Here is a 19,424-nt window from a genome sequence, read left to right on the forward strand (position 1 = left end):
GTATGCAATGGCGTAGGGGCGCTTGCGTATGCAATGGCATAGGGGCGCTTGCGTATGCAATGGCGTAGGGGCGCTTACGTAGACTATGGTGTAGGGTGCTTGTTTAGGGCGCTTGTGTAGGGCGCTTGCGTATGCAATGGCGTAGGGGCGCTTACGTAGACTATGGCGTAGGGTGCTTGTGTAGGGCGCTTGTGTAGGGCGCTTGTGTAGGGCCCTTGCGTAGGCTTTGGTATAGAGCCCTTGCGTACACTGTGCTGAAGCATAAATTGCGCTTTAGATTCTGCAGCAACAGGATAAGAGCCTAACAAGACTAAGGAGGATGATTCATGTGCTACTCATGATCAGAGAAACTACTTGTGCAGTTGCTCACCTTTCACTGTCTTACTAGTGTTGTGGATTTCAGGCCCAAACATGTCCATCTATCTACACAAGCTGATCCACTAAAATTGCCCTTCATTTGATGTCAAGGGATGTCATGTTGCGTTTCAAGCTTTTAGGGTTTATTTCTTGTCTAAAGCTACATGATGCAAAAAACTAATTACAGCCTACAAGCCAAACAATACTTTATCACCCACACTAAAACCAGGGTAAGGTGTAATGAGACCAAATGGAGAGCAGTATGTACATCATCCAGTCACTTAAAGTTACAAGGGAAGTTAATTCAGTTAGGGTGAAAAAAACAACCTGCATTAAACTGCCGCAGTGATTCAAACAGTTAACGTACCCAAAGCTACTTGCAGACGTGCCTAGTGAAAAAAAGAAGCTGCAGTTACGTATTCACACAAATCACTTCCACAAAAGCTCCAGTATAAAGACCTTCCTTTAGGCTTCACCAATCATCTCACTGCTTGAGAACCAGCAAGAGCTGGATCACTGGCCTGTGAGGAGATGTGATGGGAAGATTCAATAGAAATCATAATTATTGTTGTGTTCAAGTGCATTAGAACACTAGGTATTTGGACAGTGACTATTTCTCCTGCTGAAATTTTAAGTAAATGGGTTCTACATGAAATGAAACAATGCCCAAAGTGTCAGCATCTATCACTGATTTGAAGGCGCTGTCTTCAATATTTGATACAAAGTTTACGATACAGAGCTTAATTTATAAACACTAGGCATGTGTCAATGTCCATATAGCACATGATTACTAGGCGCATTCCTGAATTGAAAAATAGTCTAATCTATTGTTTCCTGAATGGGTAGGCATGTTTTCCCCCTTCTCTCTTTTTGAATAAAAAAAGATCAATTAAGGGCCTACTTCTTCACCCGCAGTCTAAAATGAGTTTTCCTCACAATTAAGGAATGGACTCATCAGTCCATGACTTATCAGCTTATAAACAGAGCGACTTCTCCTAATGCCGTCTCACTCTCATTGTCCCTCTCTGTCAGGCTACAGCGGGGCCGCAGCCAAGATTTATTAATTCATTACGTTTCCCATTTAAATGTTCAAGAATAACATCATGTTCCCTCTCTAATGCACCCAGTCCTTATAAATAAAAGCCATGTTATGTGGGAATAAGGGGTGTTTCTGGGAGCAGCAGAGAATGCAGACTATGTTATAAAAAAAAAGAAGTATGATACTGGATATAGTCGTTTAAACAAAGAGCCACAACACGCAAATGAGCTCTTGGGAGTATTCTGCAGAAGAGTGCATCTCTCTTCATTGCCTGCTCTGGCAAAGAATGATGGCTGCTTTTATTTATATACATACAGTCATAGTTCTTATGTCCAGCAATTACACCCGCATTTACTGGACATTAAAGGGCCGCGTCCACAACCATTAAGGCTAAATACAATAATGGCTGGTGGCATTTCATACAACATTACCGCTTTTACTGGGAACGGCCCAGGCATATCCACATGTGCGTATCTAGGGCTGGGTTATATGGCTAATATCACTACTATGTCAATATGCTGGGGAGAAATGGCGATCTACTTTACGATACGATGTAATAATATTACAATAAAATTGTATAATGTGACATTGTATAATGTTTGTGTGAATTTACTTGAAATATCAAAAAGGTTGACACTCCATACTGTCCTATATCTATGTAACTGCATTAAATTGAAGTCCTTCACTCTCGCCCATAGAACAGACACTGGCTCAGCATCAGCTCATTTAAATGCTATCATTTAGCGCTCTTCAGCCTCTCAACCACGTTGCTCATCTGATCTCAGTCAATACTCTTTTCATTCGTGTTTCCTCAGTGAGGGAATGAACTACCTAGTGCTGTTCTTTCCGGTGCCAGCCTTGGTACATTCAAAAATGTGTTTCAAAATCAGCTTTTTAAACATCATCCGTCCTATTAGTTATTTTGTTCGAGGCATTCTTTATATATATAATAGTTTTATAAGTTGCTTTGGACAAAAGCATCGGCTAATTACCTGAATCATAACCACCAATTATATCCCGGGGACAAGAAATTATATTTTCTGATTGGCTGGCAGGTGCCCATTAATTCTTTATAATTGGACACCTATGAAGTAGATCTAGTGAAAAGAGTTAATCACCATTCCATATCAATGCTCTGGAAACTCTAAATGGTAACTATAACAACCACAGTAATTAATGGTTGATTGAAAAGCTGCCCATCAATAGAGGTGTGTAGTCTTGCAAGCTAATGAATGTCCAAAATAAAAGTATTCTCTCACTTTCCCTATTGGTATAAAACACATTGAATGTTGTGGTTAAATAACATGAAAACTGGGGAATTAGCAAACTGTCAAGCTAGCACGCATATAATCAGAAACAGCTAGCAGGCTAAAGGATTCAGACTTAGCAACAGTGGAATCAACTGTAACCAAGCAAACTACCCAACGTTATTCTTGACCGTGACTAAAGAAAGTAATACCAAGCAGGTTGCCTTCTTTTTAAACAGAGCCAAATATTTCCTTTGAGGGCTATACATACATGCACATACATGTGTGGAAACCTGGGTATAAGCGGGATAACAGCCTTCAATGTGTCCTGTTCAATGAAATTCATGGAAACTTTTCCAGCATGGAATTTTTTGCCTCCACCTGCTCAGTCGAAATATTAAAATTGAAAATTACACACAGAGCACAATTTAAGTGCTACCAAAGACTGGATTTAAAAAAAAAGAATAGACAATAGACAATTGTAGGCCTACAACACAGCAATTATCCTAAAGCTGAACTAAATTCAACATGAGGAGATAATATCCCAAACCTCCCCATCTGCTATAGTCTAGGTTCCCATTCAGTCTGAACTTTGCATCATAATCCGCTTGAAACTAAAATATTCTGACTATGGATATGGAGGAAATGGCCTGTATATCTTTTTCAAAGAATTTAGCAGTAGAGCTGGTGCTATTCTGAGGAATATTAATGTCATGTAGTTTACTAGCTAAAAACTCCAGGGCAGGGCACAGTTACTAAGGATCACCGAAGCGCTCATAACACTGAAGTTGAAGTAGACCAAGACATCAAACACAAAGGCATCGCTAGAGAGCTCCCGCGTGTTTGCCCATGGCTGTGAAAGGTTGAGACTGTAGCCAGAAAGTAATTTTCAAAAGAAATATAGCTGCATATGCTCACGCTAAAGAAGTCTGACAATATTATGAATTCATTACATCTGTGTGTTCTTGTGAAAATAAGGTCACGCCAGAATATAAAAATTTGAACACTTTAATATAGTTCCATAATGCACTTTATATTAATAGGTGTAGGCCTCCAGTGCTTATAGGACCGCAGCGGGTGAAGCCCCTTTATTTGTCAGCTTTTGCCTCATTGCCTATCAATTTGCATATGGATATGATTCAGCAAAGGTAAGGAGGTGTCTTAATCAGGGTATATAGACACGGCTGCTCAGCCTCACAACCAATGTCTCATTGACTTGTGTGGAGGACAGTGCTGTTCATTCATGGATTAAAGATATGAGTGAAGATGTAGATAGTATGTTAACATTTAGTTGGGCGACTATTCCTCCACAAAAAAAACAAGTCCACGTGGAATTAAGCAAATTTAGTGGATTTGTTATCTGAACCTGTTTAAATGACAACTGTTCACTTGAGGTGAATTTTTGTATTTTTTCCCTAACTAAAAACATTGAGGCAAAAGTGACATGCATGATTATATTCTAGAAGACCTCAGCAATAATAACATGAAAGTAAAAGGAGTGTAGTAAAACAATATTTTATTTAAATAAAATCTTATCATACTCTTACAAAAAACTCCATATTCCCCACAGGGAATGACGAACTTCTGTGCATCTTCCGTGGTCAATTCACTAATAGGCTTTTAACTCCCTTCAGTTGCAACTCCATATCCCACCTGAGCTCTTTAGTGCATTATTATACGCGTAGATGAAATCAAGCGTTCTCATTGGTTGAGAGGGAGTCACGGGGTGTACTGTATTGAGCCATAATGTACTGTACACCTGTTGGGTCTAAAAACACCCTTAAACAGTACATTATTGACGATACAGTACTGCCTCTCGTACCTTATTGCTTAAGTATGATGCTAACACAACTCAGCTCTACTGTATAGTGCAGTAGGCTGCTGCTAACCTGAGCCCAATAGTGCAGTAGGCTGTTACACAACTCAGCTCTATAGTGCAGTAGGCTGTTACACAACTCAGCTCTATACTGCAGTAGGCTGCTGCTAACACACCTGAGCTCTATAGTGCAGTAGGCTGCTGCTAACACACCTGAGCCCAATAGTGCAGTAGGCTGCTGCTAACACACCTGAGCTCTATAGTGCAGTAGGCTGCTAACACACCTGAGCTCTATAGTGCAGTAGGCTGTTACACAACTCAGCTCTATAGTGCAGTAGGCTGCTAACACAACTCAGCTCTATAGTGCAGTAGGCTGCTAACACAACTCAGCTCTATAGTGCAGTAGGCTGTTACACAACTCAGCTCTATAGTGCAGTAGGCTGCTAACACAACTCAGCTCTATAGTGCAGTAGGCTGCTAACACAACTCATCTCTATAGTGCAGTAGGCTGCTAACACACCTGAGCTCTTTAGTGCAGTAGGCTGTTACACAACTCAGCTCTATAGTGCAGTAGGCTGCTAACACACCTGAGCTCTATAGTGCAGTAGGCTGTTACACAACTCAGCTCTATAGTGCAGTAGGCTGCTAACACAACTCAGCTCTATAGTGCAGTAGGCTGTTACACAACTCAGTGCTATAGTGCAGTAGGCTGCTGCTAACACAACTTAGCTCTATAGTGCAGTAGGCTGTTACACAACTCAGCTCTATAGTGCAGTAGGCTGCTAACACAACCATGGACTTCACTAAGCTGGAAAGCATTTATTTGCCTCTCTGAACAAAAATAAAGACTGCCGGCGGGTGATGATGCTGTTTCTTTGGAAGAGAAACCCATACGAACAATGTGATACAAATCAGTAGTTCATGCTAAAGTGTGCATCCGGTATATCTTGGTGACCACTTAGAAGGACCTAGAAAAAAGACTAAGAAGGCTCACCATGCATTCAATGACAAAAAGGAGACTGTTCCTGGAAAGACTGCGCATTTCCTGGGAGCAGTGACTAGCGGTATTCACTGACGATGAACTTGTGTTTGATTTGCGTTTCGGTCATCATTAAGGTCAAAGTTCAGTTAAGGGGTGAGATGAGAAGAGAATAATGGTGGCTTATAGAGTAGCATTTTGGGTTTGTAGCCACTGGCTAGACTACCAACACTGTTTTGGTCAATGCATGTATAAATTCAATTCAATTAATTAAAACAATTCATATTTGTTCTCTGCTTAAGCCCTATAATATATCTTTATGTCTTATCTGTACTTCTTATACATGTACACTTGTACTTATTTCAATCTTTGACTATTGACCACCGTGTTCATAATTTAATTACTGTTACATTGGCTTAAGTCAAACTTTTATACCTGTCAGTTTAAAAGCAGCTTAATCAAAACATGCAACAGCTTAACTTTATTTTCATTACAGCTTTGCAGATATTTTAATAAGCGGTCTTAATCAGTAATTACCCCAGAGGTCAACTGCATTTACCAAAAAGCGGTAATTATTTTTTTTTACAGTAAAGAGATTAATTTTGCATGCATTTAATTACACTTCAAATGCCAATGTCAGTCACAAAGACCTCGCTCATTGAAGAAAGCACAGGGCCATGACTATAACGTTAATTAAGACTACTGTATCAGCCACCTACTTCACAAGGAGGTATGGGCTTTGAACTGGCTTTTATTGACTTCATCTCTTTTTTCAATGCCATCAAGTACCAGGGCCGGGCCGACAGTGGTACAGGAGGTAGAGAAGACGTTTAGTAATCAGAAGGTTGCTAGTTTGATTCCCTGTTGAAGCGTCATTGAGTAAGACACTGAACCCCAGATTGCTCCTGATGTGCAGTGTGCCATCAGTGTTAATGTGAAATGTGTATACATCCTTGTAAGTCACTTTGGATAAAAGCGTCTGCTGAAATGACAAAAAAAAACAAGTAGTGTGACATGTAAGCCACCATCAAACTGTATAATTCTGTATGGTTGTCTAAGCTCTGGCAATTCTCTATTTTCAGATGATTGTTGTGCTTTAGTCAAGGCAAGGCCATGACATGCTTCATGTAATCAACTGTCTATCAACCCTGCTTTACTTAAAAGGTACCATTAACTATCATTCCAAGAAAATCAAAGTCAACTGGTCAAATCATTCCTATCCTTCGAGCTGAATAGCAGCTACTCTGGTGGCCCAGTCAATGACAATAATAAAATAGTTTAATAAACTATGAAGCAAGACTAAAAGTTCATAGTTTAAGGACTTTTAGCTCCGCACAGGGTCTCGGCTCGAGTGATGGCAGCCTGCTTGGCTGAGCTGACAGACATCCGTAAGTACGGAGCACCACTTCATCATCTCCCCTCTCAGACATTCGCTCATTTAGGCAAGGACTTCACGGTGAACAGCCACAGAGGAAGGAAGGCAAGCAGGCAAGAACCAGGCCTCCGCCTCAGAGCTTCAATGACAGAGATGTCCTTTGGGGGGGGGGTGTATGGGGGCGAGAGACAGGGAGAGGGAGTTACAGCACAGTGCTCGAGTTTTTCACACTCGCATATTTTCAGCGGAATAAATAACACCTGCGTGCTTACCGCCAGCCTCTTTCAGCGGCTCGTTTAAGAGTAAGGATATCGAGATCTGATGCGCAGGGGGCGGAGTGCGATAAAGAGCACTGTGGCTCGAGGGCCAGGTTGCCAATTTGTCTGTCTTCAGATAGCTTGGACAGATGGCTTTTCATTGGCTGCATCAAAATGAGATAAGTGGGATGAAGATGGACATTAACCAGGCTCATTTCATGAAAGGGGTCATTCAAAAGCCTTGAAAACATTAGGAGGGGGTTGGGGGTGGGGGCTGTGTGTGTGTGTGTGTGTGTGTCTGTGTGTGTGGTGGCCAATGTTGGAGGACATCTTCACATGAACAAAGACGTGTTGTTTTTTACTTCAAAAAAAAACTAAAACAGCAACAATAAATTGACTGTGGTGTCTGATGGTAAGACATTATGCTAGCACTGTGACGTCACAGGTGAAGGATGCAAACCCTTTTACAGGGGGGGAATTATAATATCTGAGCCTATCACACAGCTAGCAATATCAATAAGGATATAAAAGAACGTCATCGGCTAAAATTAATTCCATGATTACAAAAGGAATGCGCCCGCAGATCTGCCACGGTAACCAAAAGTGAATACTGATCACAGTACGATAGGAGAGAGGACAGCTATAATGGCACTCATTCACTTCACTTCTTCTTCTTTCATGCCTCCTCCTCCTCCTCCTCCTCCTCCTCCTCCTCAAAAGATGAAGCTTCGATTGATGAGCTCTTTCTCTGTAGTGTGATTCAGCATATGGTATCAACACAGACAAAGAGATTAATGACCTCTGGAGCCTCGGCTGAAGGGAAGACTTTAAACAGGGGGCGGAAAACGGGGAAGAAAAATAGACTAAGTATCCGTCGCCGCTCCCCCGCTCACAGAGGCAGAGTTCCATGTGACCGTGATGAGTAAAGCCGGCATAATTCATTAATGCTGGACTCGCTCATTACTGTCTTTTCACACTTCTCAAAGACTCATTACCTGCATAATGGAGGAGGCCTTATAACACTGGGATTGGTCCATGCCACAAATTAATCATCTCTGCCCAGACAAAAAGGGAATTCTCTCATTAAATATTTAGAAAAGTTCCAACCATGAATTTTAGTCAGACGGAAATCATGGAGGAAAACGCTAAAAGAGAAAGAAAGTTCAGCACGACCACCAACGAGCAGAAATGCCACCAGAGTTGGAGAGTCGGAGTCACAAGTCATGTGGCTGCCATACGTTGTACTGCCATGTTAAACACAAATTCCAACAGTTCCAACCATGACTTTTAGCCAGGCAAGAAATGGGGGAGGGAAATGTTAGGAGCTATACTGCCACCGAGCAGCTTGACCTGATGATGTACTTCCATATCAAACACACACACACACACACACACACACACACACTGTGACAGGGACTTACAGTTGACAGTGACTCTGACTGTCTTGGTGTCTGGAGAGGAGACGTCGTTCCCAGCGCCGCACTCGTAGTCTCCTGCTTGATCTCGGGTTATTCCCGTGATGTTTAAATACTCCCCGCTCTCCTGCTTCTTGGCTGTGGGAGACCAAACAATACATAGATCCATATTATTTGAAAATACATTCAGCGCATTTCACAATACATTCAGTGCATTAACATGTTTATATATTTAGCTTTACATATATATTTTTTTAAATGCCAAAACTCGTAAAGCCAAAATAAAAAGGGCATTTTCTAATCAAATTATAAAATACACCATGGGGACAGTACTGCCAAACATCAGTGGCGTTTTTTTTTTTTAATTGACCCCTCAATATAGGCATTTAATGAGCTTGGTGAACGTCTGAACGCCTGTAATGAGATTATATCCTCTCATGTACGGAAACATTGCATTTGGTTTGTTCTACTGTGATTGCAATGCTTTCTCAGAGTCTCTGGGTAGACGGCGATCCCCAGCAACATCAGAGTGGAAACGTGAAGACATAAGACAGATGAAGTACAGGAACCAAAACAAACATGTGTAACACCAAGGATAGGAAACAAACAGAAACCAAAAACAGGTGCGGCACTTCTTCTGAAACCAGGCTGAAGTCAAGATGAATTTACAGGTACACAACAACTTCACAGGAAGGGTTGGTCTGGAATGTGTTGACTCTACTCCGTACTCTACCGATTAAGTCAGTTGTAATCTACTGAAGATTCACTGTCTTTCATCAAGTCATTTCTAGTTTCTGCAGCTGTCTGTCTATGTTGCCACTGTATTGCCTGTTCTGTATTCAAACCATTTGTCTACGCTCTATGGAGTTCAGTATATAGGACACATTTCATTTTCCTTGCTCTTTCAGTCTCTTGATATGGAAAGACAACAGCTACATAAATGCAGCAATAACTCATCCCCTCATCATTATCATATAACATCCGTCCATAGCCCGTGATTAGATTGCAGCCAAGCATGTGGTAATCTATAGCCTATCTTTTCACGCCCACGCAGGCTGATCACACACTCACTCAGCTATGAGGGGAAAAGAAACTGGCAGACATAGGCAAGAGGCGCCAATGTGTTTTCCTTGTTACTGTTGAGCATAAGTCCACAAAGATTTAGATTATTTTGAGCTCAATTGAGAAAATGTTGAGTCTTTAGTTGAATTTCAGAGGGTTTGTCACTGTCCTTATGAAATATGAGCCTTCTTGTACCAATGCTTGTTTAAATGGTCATTTCATTTGCCTAGTATTTATTCAGTTGAGTGTCAAATATCGTCTAAATGTACAGTGTCAACTAAAAAACATCTTCAGTTCAGAGAGGTTTCACATCCACTATCAAACATTCATTTTCAAAAAGCACCTAATTTCACAGTGTGCTGCATTTTAGTTGGACAGCACTGTTTGTGCTGTGCACGTCAAGCCAAATCTTGTAAAGCCAAAATAAAAAGGGCATTTTATAATCAAATTATAAAATACACCATGGGGACAGTACTGCCAAACAGAGCACTGAAACTGGCACAAGATTTCCTGATCGGAGCATCCATTTATCTAGTGACAGTAAAGCCCAGTGAGACAAACATTACCATTGAACCCACATTCATCTTTGAGAGAAAGTAATCTGTTCCTTAGTGAAAGTGCAACTTCCAGAACTGGACTTCAGGGACAACCAAGGAGTAGGATGCTAATTTCAGGAAGGAAATAACAGGGATGGATGTTACTCCAGTTCAACCCACACTGTGCTTTTCAAGCAGGCTGAAGTCTTTTAATGCGGGCAGGGAGCTTTTCTTTCACAGTGTTTCTTCTTTAAAGCGCTTGTCAGCAGGGGTGGTTGCCCCACCACAGCAGATAAAAACTGCCTGGAAAAAAACCCACAAGGAAGACAGCTTTTCCTGGGTGCTGCTCTGCTCTGAGTCCTCTGAGGTAGCAGCAGAAGACTGCCTAAGATGGGCAACTTTCAACTGCCATCTGGAACGTCCATACAACACAATGCAGTCATTTTACAGTAAAATAATTCATAATTGCTTGTCTATTCACTGTTGTGTTTGTTGAGGTTCTCCTAATTGTTCTTTGTCACATCATGTCACTTTCAGTTTTAATTAAATTTAAGGTTCCATTATCTTGTGTGTGTGTGTGTGTGTGTGTGTGTGTGTGTGTGTGTGCTCTCTTTTATCCTCAGTCATCATTCAGACAGTGGAGGGCCATATTTGATGATTCTTGAGCCACTGCGAAACACACGTGGTAATGAGAAAACTGGCATAATGTATCACTTTACTGCGCTTATTTTTTAATCGTGTGTCAATCACTGCACTGGATTTCTGTTTGAGCAATTTAGCCAGCAGCACATGTGCTTTCAGTGCTATGACAGAACCTCAGAGACTACAGTGCATGTTAATCACTCTAGTGTTGGAGCACAGGGCTAAGATCCAATAGTTGAAGACAAACTGAAGGGCTTATGCCCACTACATAACAATAGAGCACAAAGCACCGAACAACCCCCATATGAGTCAGACAGAACTAGATTAGTTGAGGAAATTGTGGCATGGCGTTTTGTTTTGATTTAAGGAAAAGGCATTTTTGGCAGGGAATTCCTGCCACAGGGGCTAGTGCATAACGTCCTTTGATACCACAGGGCCACTGAGCGAACGCTCCTGGCACCACATACTGTTAGTGAATCAGCACAGCTCACAAATCATGGCAAAACTCCTGAAAGGATCCAGGCCTGCACCGGACCCAGGCCAGACCCGGGCCAGACCTGGGCCAGATTCGTCCGCTATCTGGACATGCTCCAGGAATGCAACACAGCAGGCCGGCAGCAGACATGCTTACATCGGAAGGAGGAAAAAGGATAAAAAAAAATAAAAAAAATAAACAACTACCCAGGATTTTGCCTGGTCAGAATACATCCTCTCTGCAATATTACTCAGTGTGAAATCTATTTATATCCTGCTTTACGGTTGGTGGGGGCATGGGTCTGCTAGCAAAGCAAGGTAAACCCAGCACACACATACTGATCAGGGCAGCCTGAGTCAGAGCAAGCTCGGCAGAAGCTGCTAACTCCACTGGGACAAGCTGTTAAAGGGGAAACACATGACTGGAAAGAGCTGGAATATTTTTATAGTGTAAAAACAGATGGTGATATTTCCTCTAGTGTAAAAAACTGATAGGGATATTTCTATGGTGTGAAAACTGAGAGTGACATTTCCAGGGGAGAGACTGTGGGCATTTTGTTAATTTAGTTCACACCGCCTACAGAGAAATCTGTTGTAAAAATAATTTCAAATGGTCAATACATTCGATATTCGAAATTTGATACAAATATATCAATGTTTACATAATAAACTGAGTTTTTAAAAGATTACTGAACATTCCAAATTGTTTATGATACATGAAAATATTCACCATGCCAGTGACTAGACAGTGTACTTAACATAATTAAATTCAAAATGGCCGAATTTGAATAAATGGTGTTGCAATGCATGGCTCTGTTGCTTTGCAGACAGGCTTAGGGTGTGAGGTCTTATCCATAAAGAGACAGCACGGCTGTACTGTGCAATTTCCTTCAAACCAAGCATGAACAGGCCTAATACAATTTGAGGATTTGGTGAAGAACCAAGCCAGTTGGTACAGAGGCACCCTGCTGTTAAACCTTTGGTGGAAACAGGCCACAGTCTGCTACTGGGATTTTAAAAATCCATATCAGGCTTTTTGATATCCATATCCCTGACAGGATCGGGTGGAGCTCCAGCGGAGGGAATGAAGCGGCACACGAGAGGGGAAACACTGCTGCGACTCTGGAGCGCTGGTCTTCAACATCCTGGCCAATGTTGGTACAAGGACAAGTTCCAGTAAAAAAAAAAAAAAAAAAAAAAATGTAAGAAAAAAAACAGACCACAACCACACAACAACAACACATAACAAACTGAAAAAGCCCCAAGGACACATTCAACAAGACAACATGGTGCCACATTGAGTCTGTTCGAATCAGAGGAGGGTGTGTAACATGACAAGAAGGCAAGACAAGTTTATTTATACGGCACATTTCACACACAAAGGCAAGTTTATTTGTTTGGCACATTTCAACCACAGGGGTAATTCAATGTGCTTTACATAAATAAAAGCAAAAGAAACATCCACTGAAAAATAAAGACAAAGCGCAAAACAATAAAGTATGAAAACAAAAAAAATGCAACAAGTAGAGGTCTGTATCTTATTGATGTGATGCAAAACTGCCGTTCACATTTGGCTCTCTGTTGTTAATGGTTACAATGGCCAACTCTCCACTAAATGAATTAATTAAGTAATGAATCATTAATCAAACAGGTAGCACCCGCTGTGTCTCAGCAGACAAGCAAGGCATGTTGGAAACCCCATTCTGGGAAGGAAGCAAGAGCTGAATTAACCTTGGAAAATGACAACAGACATTTCCAGCTCTTTCAACAGCGTTGCCCTCAAGAGAGAATCTTCTGCCACAAGTGCCTTTGGATTTAGCGACCGAAGATCTGTAGCGCTTGAGCATCCTGCCAAGCCCTGCTTCCAAATGGAAGGGTCTTCGTCTGCTCTGGCTTAGCCAAACTCCTTTCGCTTCATCATTTATATCCAGTCTATTCTTCCACCAGTCAGGCCCTGCTTATCTGAGAGATTAGAAGTGAAGGAGGATATTGCCAAGCTCTCTAAGACACTCTTAATGAGCTCCAAATCTGTCATCACACAAAAGAAAGGAACCACGAGCACTGACCAGTGTTTAGATGCTCGAAGTTACTGATTTCCACAACAAAAGTAAAAATTTAGATTTTAGGATTCAGATACTCGGAAATCACTTAAAAAAAAAGAAAAATTAAAAACATACTTTGACATTCTAGATTGTCAAAAGAGGTCCAGAGATGATGGAACACGTATATATCATGTGCGTATATCTACATCTGGATTACACATGCGTATTATCTTATTTCTTATGTGTCTACGTCATATAGTCCAAAACAAAGCGGTGGCATTGAAACCAGAGCGTGTTTGGCCTCGTATGTGTGTACACAATAATGAAAGGCATTTCAGTCAGCAATTTCCAAGGGTCAAAGTTGAATCCCTGGGCTTTGGGTCACAAAGGAACAGCGTATCAAAGCATGTTTTGTGTCTGCCCAAACTATGCATGCCGTTTGAAAGGCTCCCCTAGTTCTCCTCTCTTGGCTGTGACGAATCTAGTGAACCATTTCAGAGATACGTGACCCTTTATGCCATTAGGAAGATTTGAGAGGGAAAACACTCATAATCAGAGCTTTTGCTGAGATTTTGCATGCCTTTTTGAAATGGTGGAAAAGCAATTGGACTTACAGATTACTGAGATGAAACATTAATGAATAGCCCCAGACTGTCACAACATTACACAAGAAAAACAACACGAAAAAAAAATCACTTTAAAACAATAACTAACCACCAGATGAAATGCAACCTGCATAGACTGTTTATTATTTAAAGTTTGTAAAAAGAGAGTTTGTGAGTAATAATTAATCAGTAGTGCTGTAGGCATCAAATGAAAAGTACTTTTATTTGAACCACGTCTGCATAGGAAGCCTGCCCCAAATTGTCAGGAAACAAGCTGAACAACAAACGAATGGGCCAGCAAGGAAACAAAAAATTGAATAAAAAGGCAGAGGCAGATTCAGCCTTCGGGAGAAGGCTTTCAATTTTAACTCTTGTGATTGCTTTTTGACACAGTGGGCAATTTGTGTAAGCAAAGTGCTACTGAGTGAGTCCACCGTGAGGTTTTAATGTGCTCATTTTTTCTTCCAAAAGTCAGGTTGGGTAAAGGCTTGGATTTGTTGGCAAAGGCGACGGTGAAGCACCGGTGCAGAAGCACTGCCTCGTTCTCTGCCTCCTCACTCGGCTGCCAATCAATCAGTGTGACCCTCCCTCCGTCTCCTCCATTACACGTGAGGCATAGTGCCAGTCCTGAGATCTCTCTCAGGCCTGATAACAGCAAGGAGAATAAAAAACAATCCTTTTTGCCACAATCTGTTTACCTGGGTATTAGCACTGTGGTTCCCATACATAGGCAGGGACAAGCAGGGAATATCTAACATCATTAGATTATTGATGAAACTGGGATAGTGATAACTATGTTAACCACACCAAGCACATAAACATCAGGCAGGGTAGGGAAGAGGGGAGAGGGATGATTAAGTGTGGAGAAACCCTCATCCCCTTCAAAACCCTCCTGAATCGTCAAAAGGTATGCTAGCGATGACGCTAGCATCTGTGGCTTTTAGCCTGGTTGGCAGCGAGCCCATCTGTCAGTTCCGAGGTCACGGGTTCGAGCCCAGCGGGGGATATGACACGACGCGGGCGGCGCCGGCTGCATGCTGAGTAACACACACACTGGGCTACACCAGGGAGTTTACCGTTAATCCCAGGTTTCTTGAAAATGATCTGGTGACCTGAAAAACTGACCTGGTGTGCCCCGTGTTTTCTGAATGTATTTTTTTTTACTCCTGCTCTCCAAACATCACATTCAGGGAGTGCATCATTGTGTCTATGCCTAGTGGGCTCAAGGTCCTTGTCTGCCAGAGAGCATTGCTTTGCAGCATGATTGGAGTCAGCAGGGGGGTCGGACACATTGAAGACTAATAATACAATCACTCTATTCAGCAGGAGCATGGAGACAGTGTTGTGTCACAGACAACATCCTGAAACTCGCTGCGTCGACATGTACAGTAACTCGACAGAGAACACACCCTTCTCTCAACAGGAGACAACGTCTCGTGGGAGAACTCCAACCTCAGCAGCTAAGATAGAAGCCCTAACTCTGTGTAAGGTGAATACATAACATTTTCAACTTCCCTTTACATTCACTTTTCACTAGGCACTTGGCATTCATCTACTGACAGTACCAGTCAAAAGTTTTGACAGTTTGACAATTCAATTGAATGGGAAGGCGTGTCCAAACTTCTGACTGGTACTGTTTACAGAAGTGATTTACTATGGAAGTACAGTTCAAGCAAATAGCCGATCAAGGGGGGGGGGGGGGGGGGGGGGTAAACAACAATGAAATCAAGGTGCCAATAAGAAAAATATGTTTCATTTCCTCGGATGCAAGTGCCAGATAGGGAGGAGAATATTCGTTCAGGTTCCTAGAAACTAGCAGAAGAGCTAAGTCTTTAGCTTCTTTTAGCATTTAACTAATGCCAGTGATGGCAGCTGCAGAGAGTGTGGAGGTGGGCAACTCCTTCCCAGCACACAACCCAAGCCCGGGGTGTGTTCTTTTAATCTCTTCCTGCGTGACGGTGGGGAAGATAAATGAGTGTTTGTTTAGACTCACCTAATGGAGTGATGTGTCTCCAGGAGATCGTTGGCTCAGGTTTGCCAGAGGCTGTGCAGATGAGCGAAATATTGCTGCCTTCATTTACCGTTATATCAGATGATATGTCATATATCTTGGGAGGAACTGTGGAAAGAGAGGGTAGTATAGAGAGAAAGACAGAGAGAGAGAGAGAGAGATGAGATGAGAAGAGAAAGAGAGAAAAGTTTAGAAAAAACAGGCAAGTTTGGGTGATCCGGCCCTGCAATGCTGAGTATGCACTCTTCATAACTCTAGGAGATTTCATTTAAACAACAACAACAACAACACCAACGTGAACAACAATTTCTAAAAGATGTTTCTTCAACAGCCTCTCACAGCGAGAACGCTACCGACTGCTGAATAAACTATTAAAACAGCAAACAAATCTCAAAGAAAGCAGCCAGAGCGAGGCCAATATTATTGAATGTTTGGAAAGCATTGTTTAAGCACATCTTCTCCTGAGAAGGAACAAACAGCAGGGACACTGACCTACTCATAATATAATACAGTTTAATTCCAAGAAGATAGATAGAGTCGATAGATAGAGTCGACTCATATAAAATATAGCCTACTTTCAGGAAACACAAAAGAAGACTGCTTGCATTGTGGAAAGGACACATATAATACATTTAAGCACAGGCTCTCGTTCTTACTGACTATGAAGAAATCATTTTGCCACCAACTGCCACATATCAATCAAGCCTGTGAGGTAGCACACAGCGGTTAAAGCGGTCCATGTTTCCCCATTCACACCTTTCGCCACATGACTGAAGCTGAAGAGAGATCAGCTGATGCACTGGTGGCCTAACTTACATCGTTATTATATTTTAGCCTCCTAACAATGCCTTCCCTTTCTGCACCCACTACTTTATCAAAACGCACACTGTAATTGTTATTTTGGTTTCTGATGGGAGTGGTGCTGAGACAGAGACAGGGCCTTTGTTTGTGTCTTGAGGTGCACTTGTGTTTTTATGAACCCTAGGTGGTTACTGGCACCACTTACGAGCATCTTATCTGTGACAAACGCTGCACGACGACCCAGTAAAAGAAATGGCCTCAAACAGAGCATGCTATTTTGACAAGCTTTACGCTTTTCCATGATGCAGTCAACAGCTGTTTGGAGGAGCGGAAGAAAATGATCCACTTGAAGCTTATCGCATCTATCAGGTGTTGACACGATAAAGAACCCAACCCATCGCCGAGGCCAGTGTAACTGTACATCTCACTTTGATCAGGTAGAAAGGGAGTAATGGCATCCTATAGGCAAGGCAATGCAAGTGTATTTATAAAGCCCATTTCAAAGACAGAGCCAAGTTTATTTATATAGCACATTTCAAAAACAGGGGAAATTCAACGCGCTTTCCGTAAATGCGAATAAAACTCAATGGCAAACAGTCCTATGTGTCCATAGTGGCTCTATGTAACTTAGTCATAAGGATGTCTGGCCCAGATCAGACCTACATCTGTTCCAGCATCAGCTGCTACCTGCTTTATGCCCCGTTCATTTAGACATGGATGTACCCTTATGGCAGTGTAGAACTGTATGTACTACAGCACTTATTAGAGCAGTTTACAGCTCTTTCCCTATTGAGTAGCGTGTGACGTCAGAAACCGTCACAGCCACACTGGCAGGAATAGGTTCAGTGAAGGGGCAGTCTGTCAGCTGGAGTTCAATCAGCTAACTAGGGAGAAAGGGAGGTGTGAGACTGCGGCTTTATTCACGGCGCAGAGGAAAGTTACAAGCACCACAAGGTTCAAGGTAACAAATCCAAAGCTCTGTGGTGTGAGACTCCTTCTTATTACAAACTTAACTCATATACAGTCCCATAATTTCAGTGAAAGACACATGGCTAACAGACATACCACCACTAGTTTCTATCAAGACTAGGAAAAAAAAAAGGGTGACTCGAGGGGGGTTCATAATACACTATATATATATCCTTCTGTCTTCCAAATGTTCCAATTGTTCAATCCCATGGTTACTTTCAATTATGTTTTCATTAGCCTTTTCCGCTACTATTTGGACCTGGTATGTTACAGTGTGGCTCCTGTCTGCCTAAGGGAGATTCCCATGGTCCTGCCAATATGTTTCCCATGTTCCTCATTAGAACAAGGAATTTGTGTATCGCACCCAAATGCATATTGCAGTCATAAGACCTCAGGGACAGAAAGCAAGAGCATATATTCTCAACACACAGTAAAAAGAAACCTTCTCTCAAACAGCACCTTAGGGGACGTGTAAGGTGTAAAACACAAAACATACGGCAAGTCGCGTTACCGTCTTTCTTAAGATCCTCATAGAAGAAATCAGTGGATTCAGCTGCATTCATTCATTCATTCATTTATTTATGAATTCATTCATTGCGCTTTAAGAATAATATAGCCTACCGGCTGTAGCTTATTCATGAAATATACTGAAACCTTTAGCTACAACTTATGCATTGGACATAACATTATGGCTTAACTAGAAAATGCATTTCCTGAAGGAAATACCAGTGCATGAAATGCAAAAGTTAGGAAAGGAAGAAGAAAAGAAAGAAGAGTGAAAGAAGGAAAGAAGAAAGGAAAGAAGAGTGGAAGAAGGAAAGAAGAAAGGATAGAAGAGTGAAGAAAGGAGAGAAGAGAGGATGAAGGAAAGAAGAGTGAAAGAAGGAAAGAAGAAAAGTAGGAAGAGTGAAGAAAGGAAAGAAGAGTGGAAGAAGAAAAGAAAGAAGAGTGAAGAAAGGAAAGAAGAGTTAAAGAAGGAAATAATAGTTGAAGAAGGAAAGAAGAAAAGGAAAGAAGAAAGGAGAGTGAAGAAAGGAAAGAAAAGTGAAAGAAGGAAAGAAGAGTGGAAGAAGGAAAGATGAGTGGAAGAAGGAAAGAAGAGTGAAAGAGAAAAAGAGAGTGAAAATATTGAAAAAAGGAGATAATAATGGAGTGAAGAAGAGAGATTGAGTGTGAGAGAAAGTAGACTGAGAAAGAAAGATGGAGAGATGGAGAGAAAAAAAAATTGAGAATGGATGGTGTCTTAATGTTCCTAGTTACAGTTAAATTGAGAGGGACAGAGAGAGAAGAGGTTCCTTTGATTTGGCGCAGCTGTCAGTAAAGCACAGGTGCAAGCCAGTTTAAAGACCCTATTATGATGTCATAATGGCCCAATGTAAGTCAATGGGAGAAATTTATATTCGTTTTTCTTTAATATCTTAAAAAGTATAAAGTTTAGAAAAGTGAAAAATACATAGCATAAGTGTCGTTTACAAGACCTACGCGACAAAGTTTGAATGAAGTTTCTACGTTAAGCGGTTCGGGCTGAATTAATCGCAGAAAAAGGTAACAAGAATAAGAAGAAGAAGAAGAAGAAGAAGAAGAAGAAGCCTAGGAATAACAATACAGGGCATTTCATGCACTGTAATAAATAGTGTTAGAAAAAGGTCTGTTCAACTGCTCGCTACAACAGCTAGCTTACATGTTTTTAGCCACAGAACTAAAACTAACCAAGCTAATCTTACAGTGCCTCATTTTGAAAATAAATCACTTTCCCAGTAACCCAGAAATGTTTTTGCTGTTAGGCTATAGGCCACT

The 19,424-nt window shown here is 41.5% G+C and overlaps 1 protein-coding gene across 1 annotated transcript in view; it reads right to left on the reverse strand.

Annotated features, from left to right (window-relative positions):
- The window catches only part of negr1 (neuronal growth regulator 1), a gene marked incomplete at both ends in the record, with an annotated part of 115,571 nt that overhangs the window by 48,754 nt on the left and 47,393 nt on the right, over positions 1 to 19,424 (reverse strand). The window contains 2 exons of the mRNA XM_080836063.1: positions 8,492 to 8,623; positions 15,840 to 15,965. Coding sequence (XP_080692189.1) covers positions 8,492 to 8,623; positions 15,840 to 15,965 — 258 coding nt within the window. The remainder of the gene's footprint in view (positions 1 to 8,491; positions 8,624 to 15,839; positions 15,966 to 19,424) is intronic.

Source organism: Sprattus sprattus, assembly GCF_963457725.1.
Source record: "Sprattus sprattus genome assembly, chromosome: 3".
Taxonomy (NCBI): domain Eukaryota; kingdom Metazoa; phylum Chordata; class Actinopteri; order Clupeiformes; family Clupeidae; genus Sprattus; species Sprattus sprattus.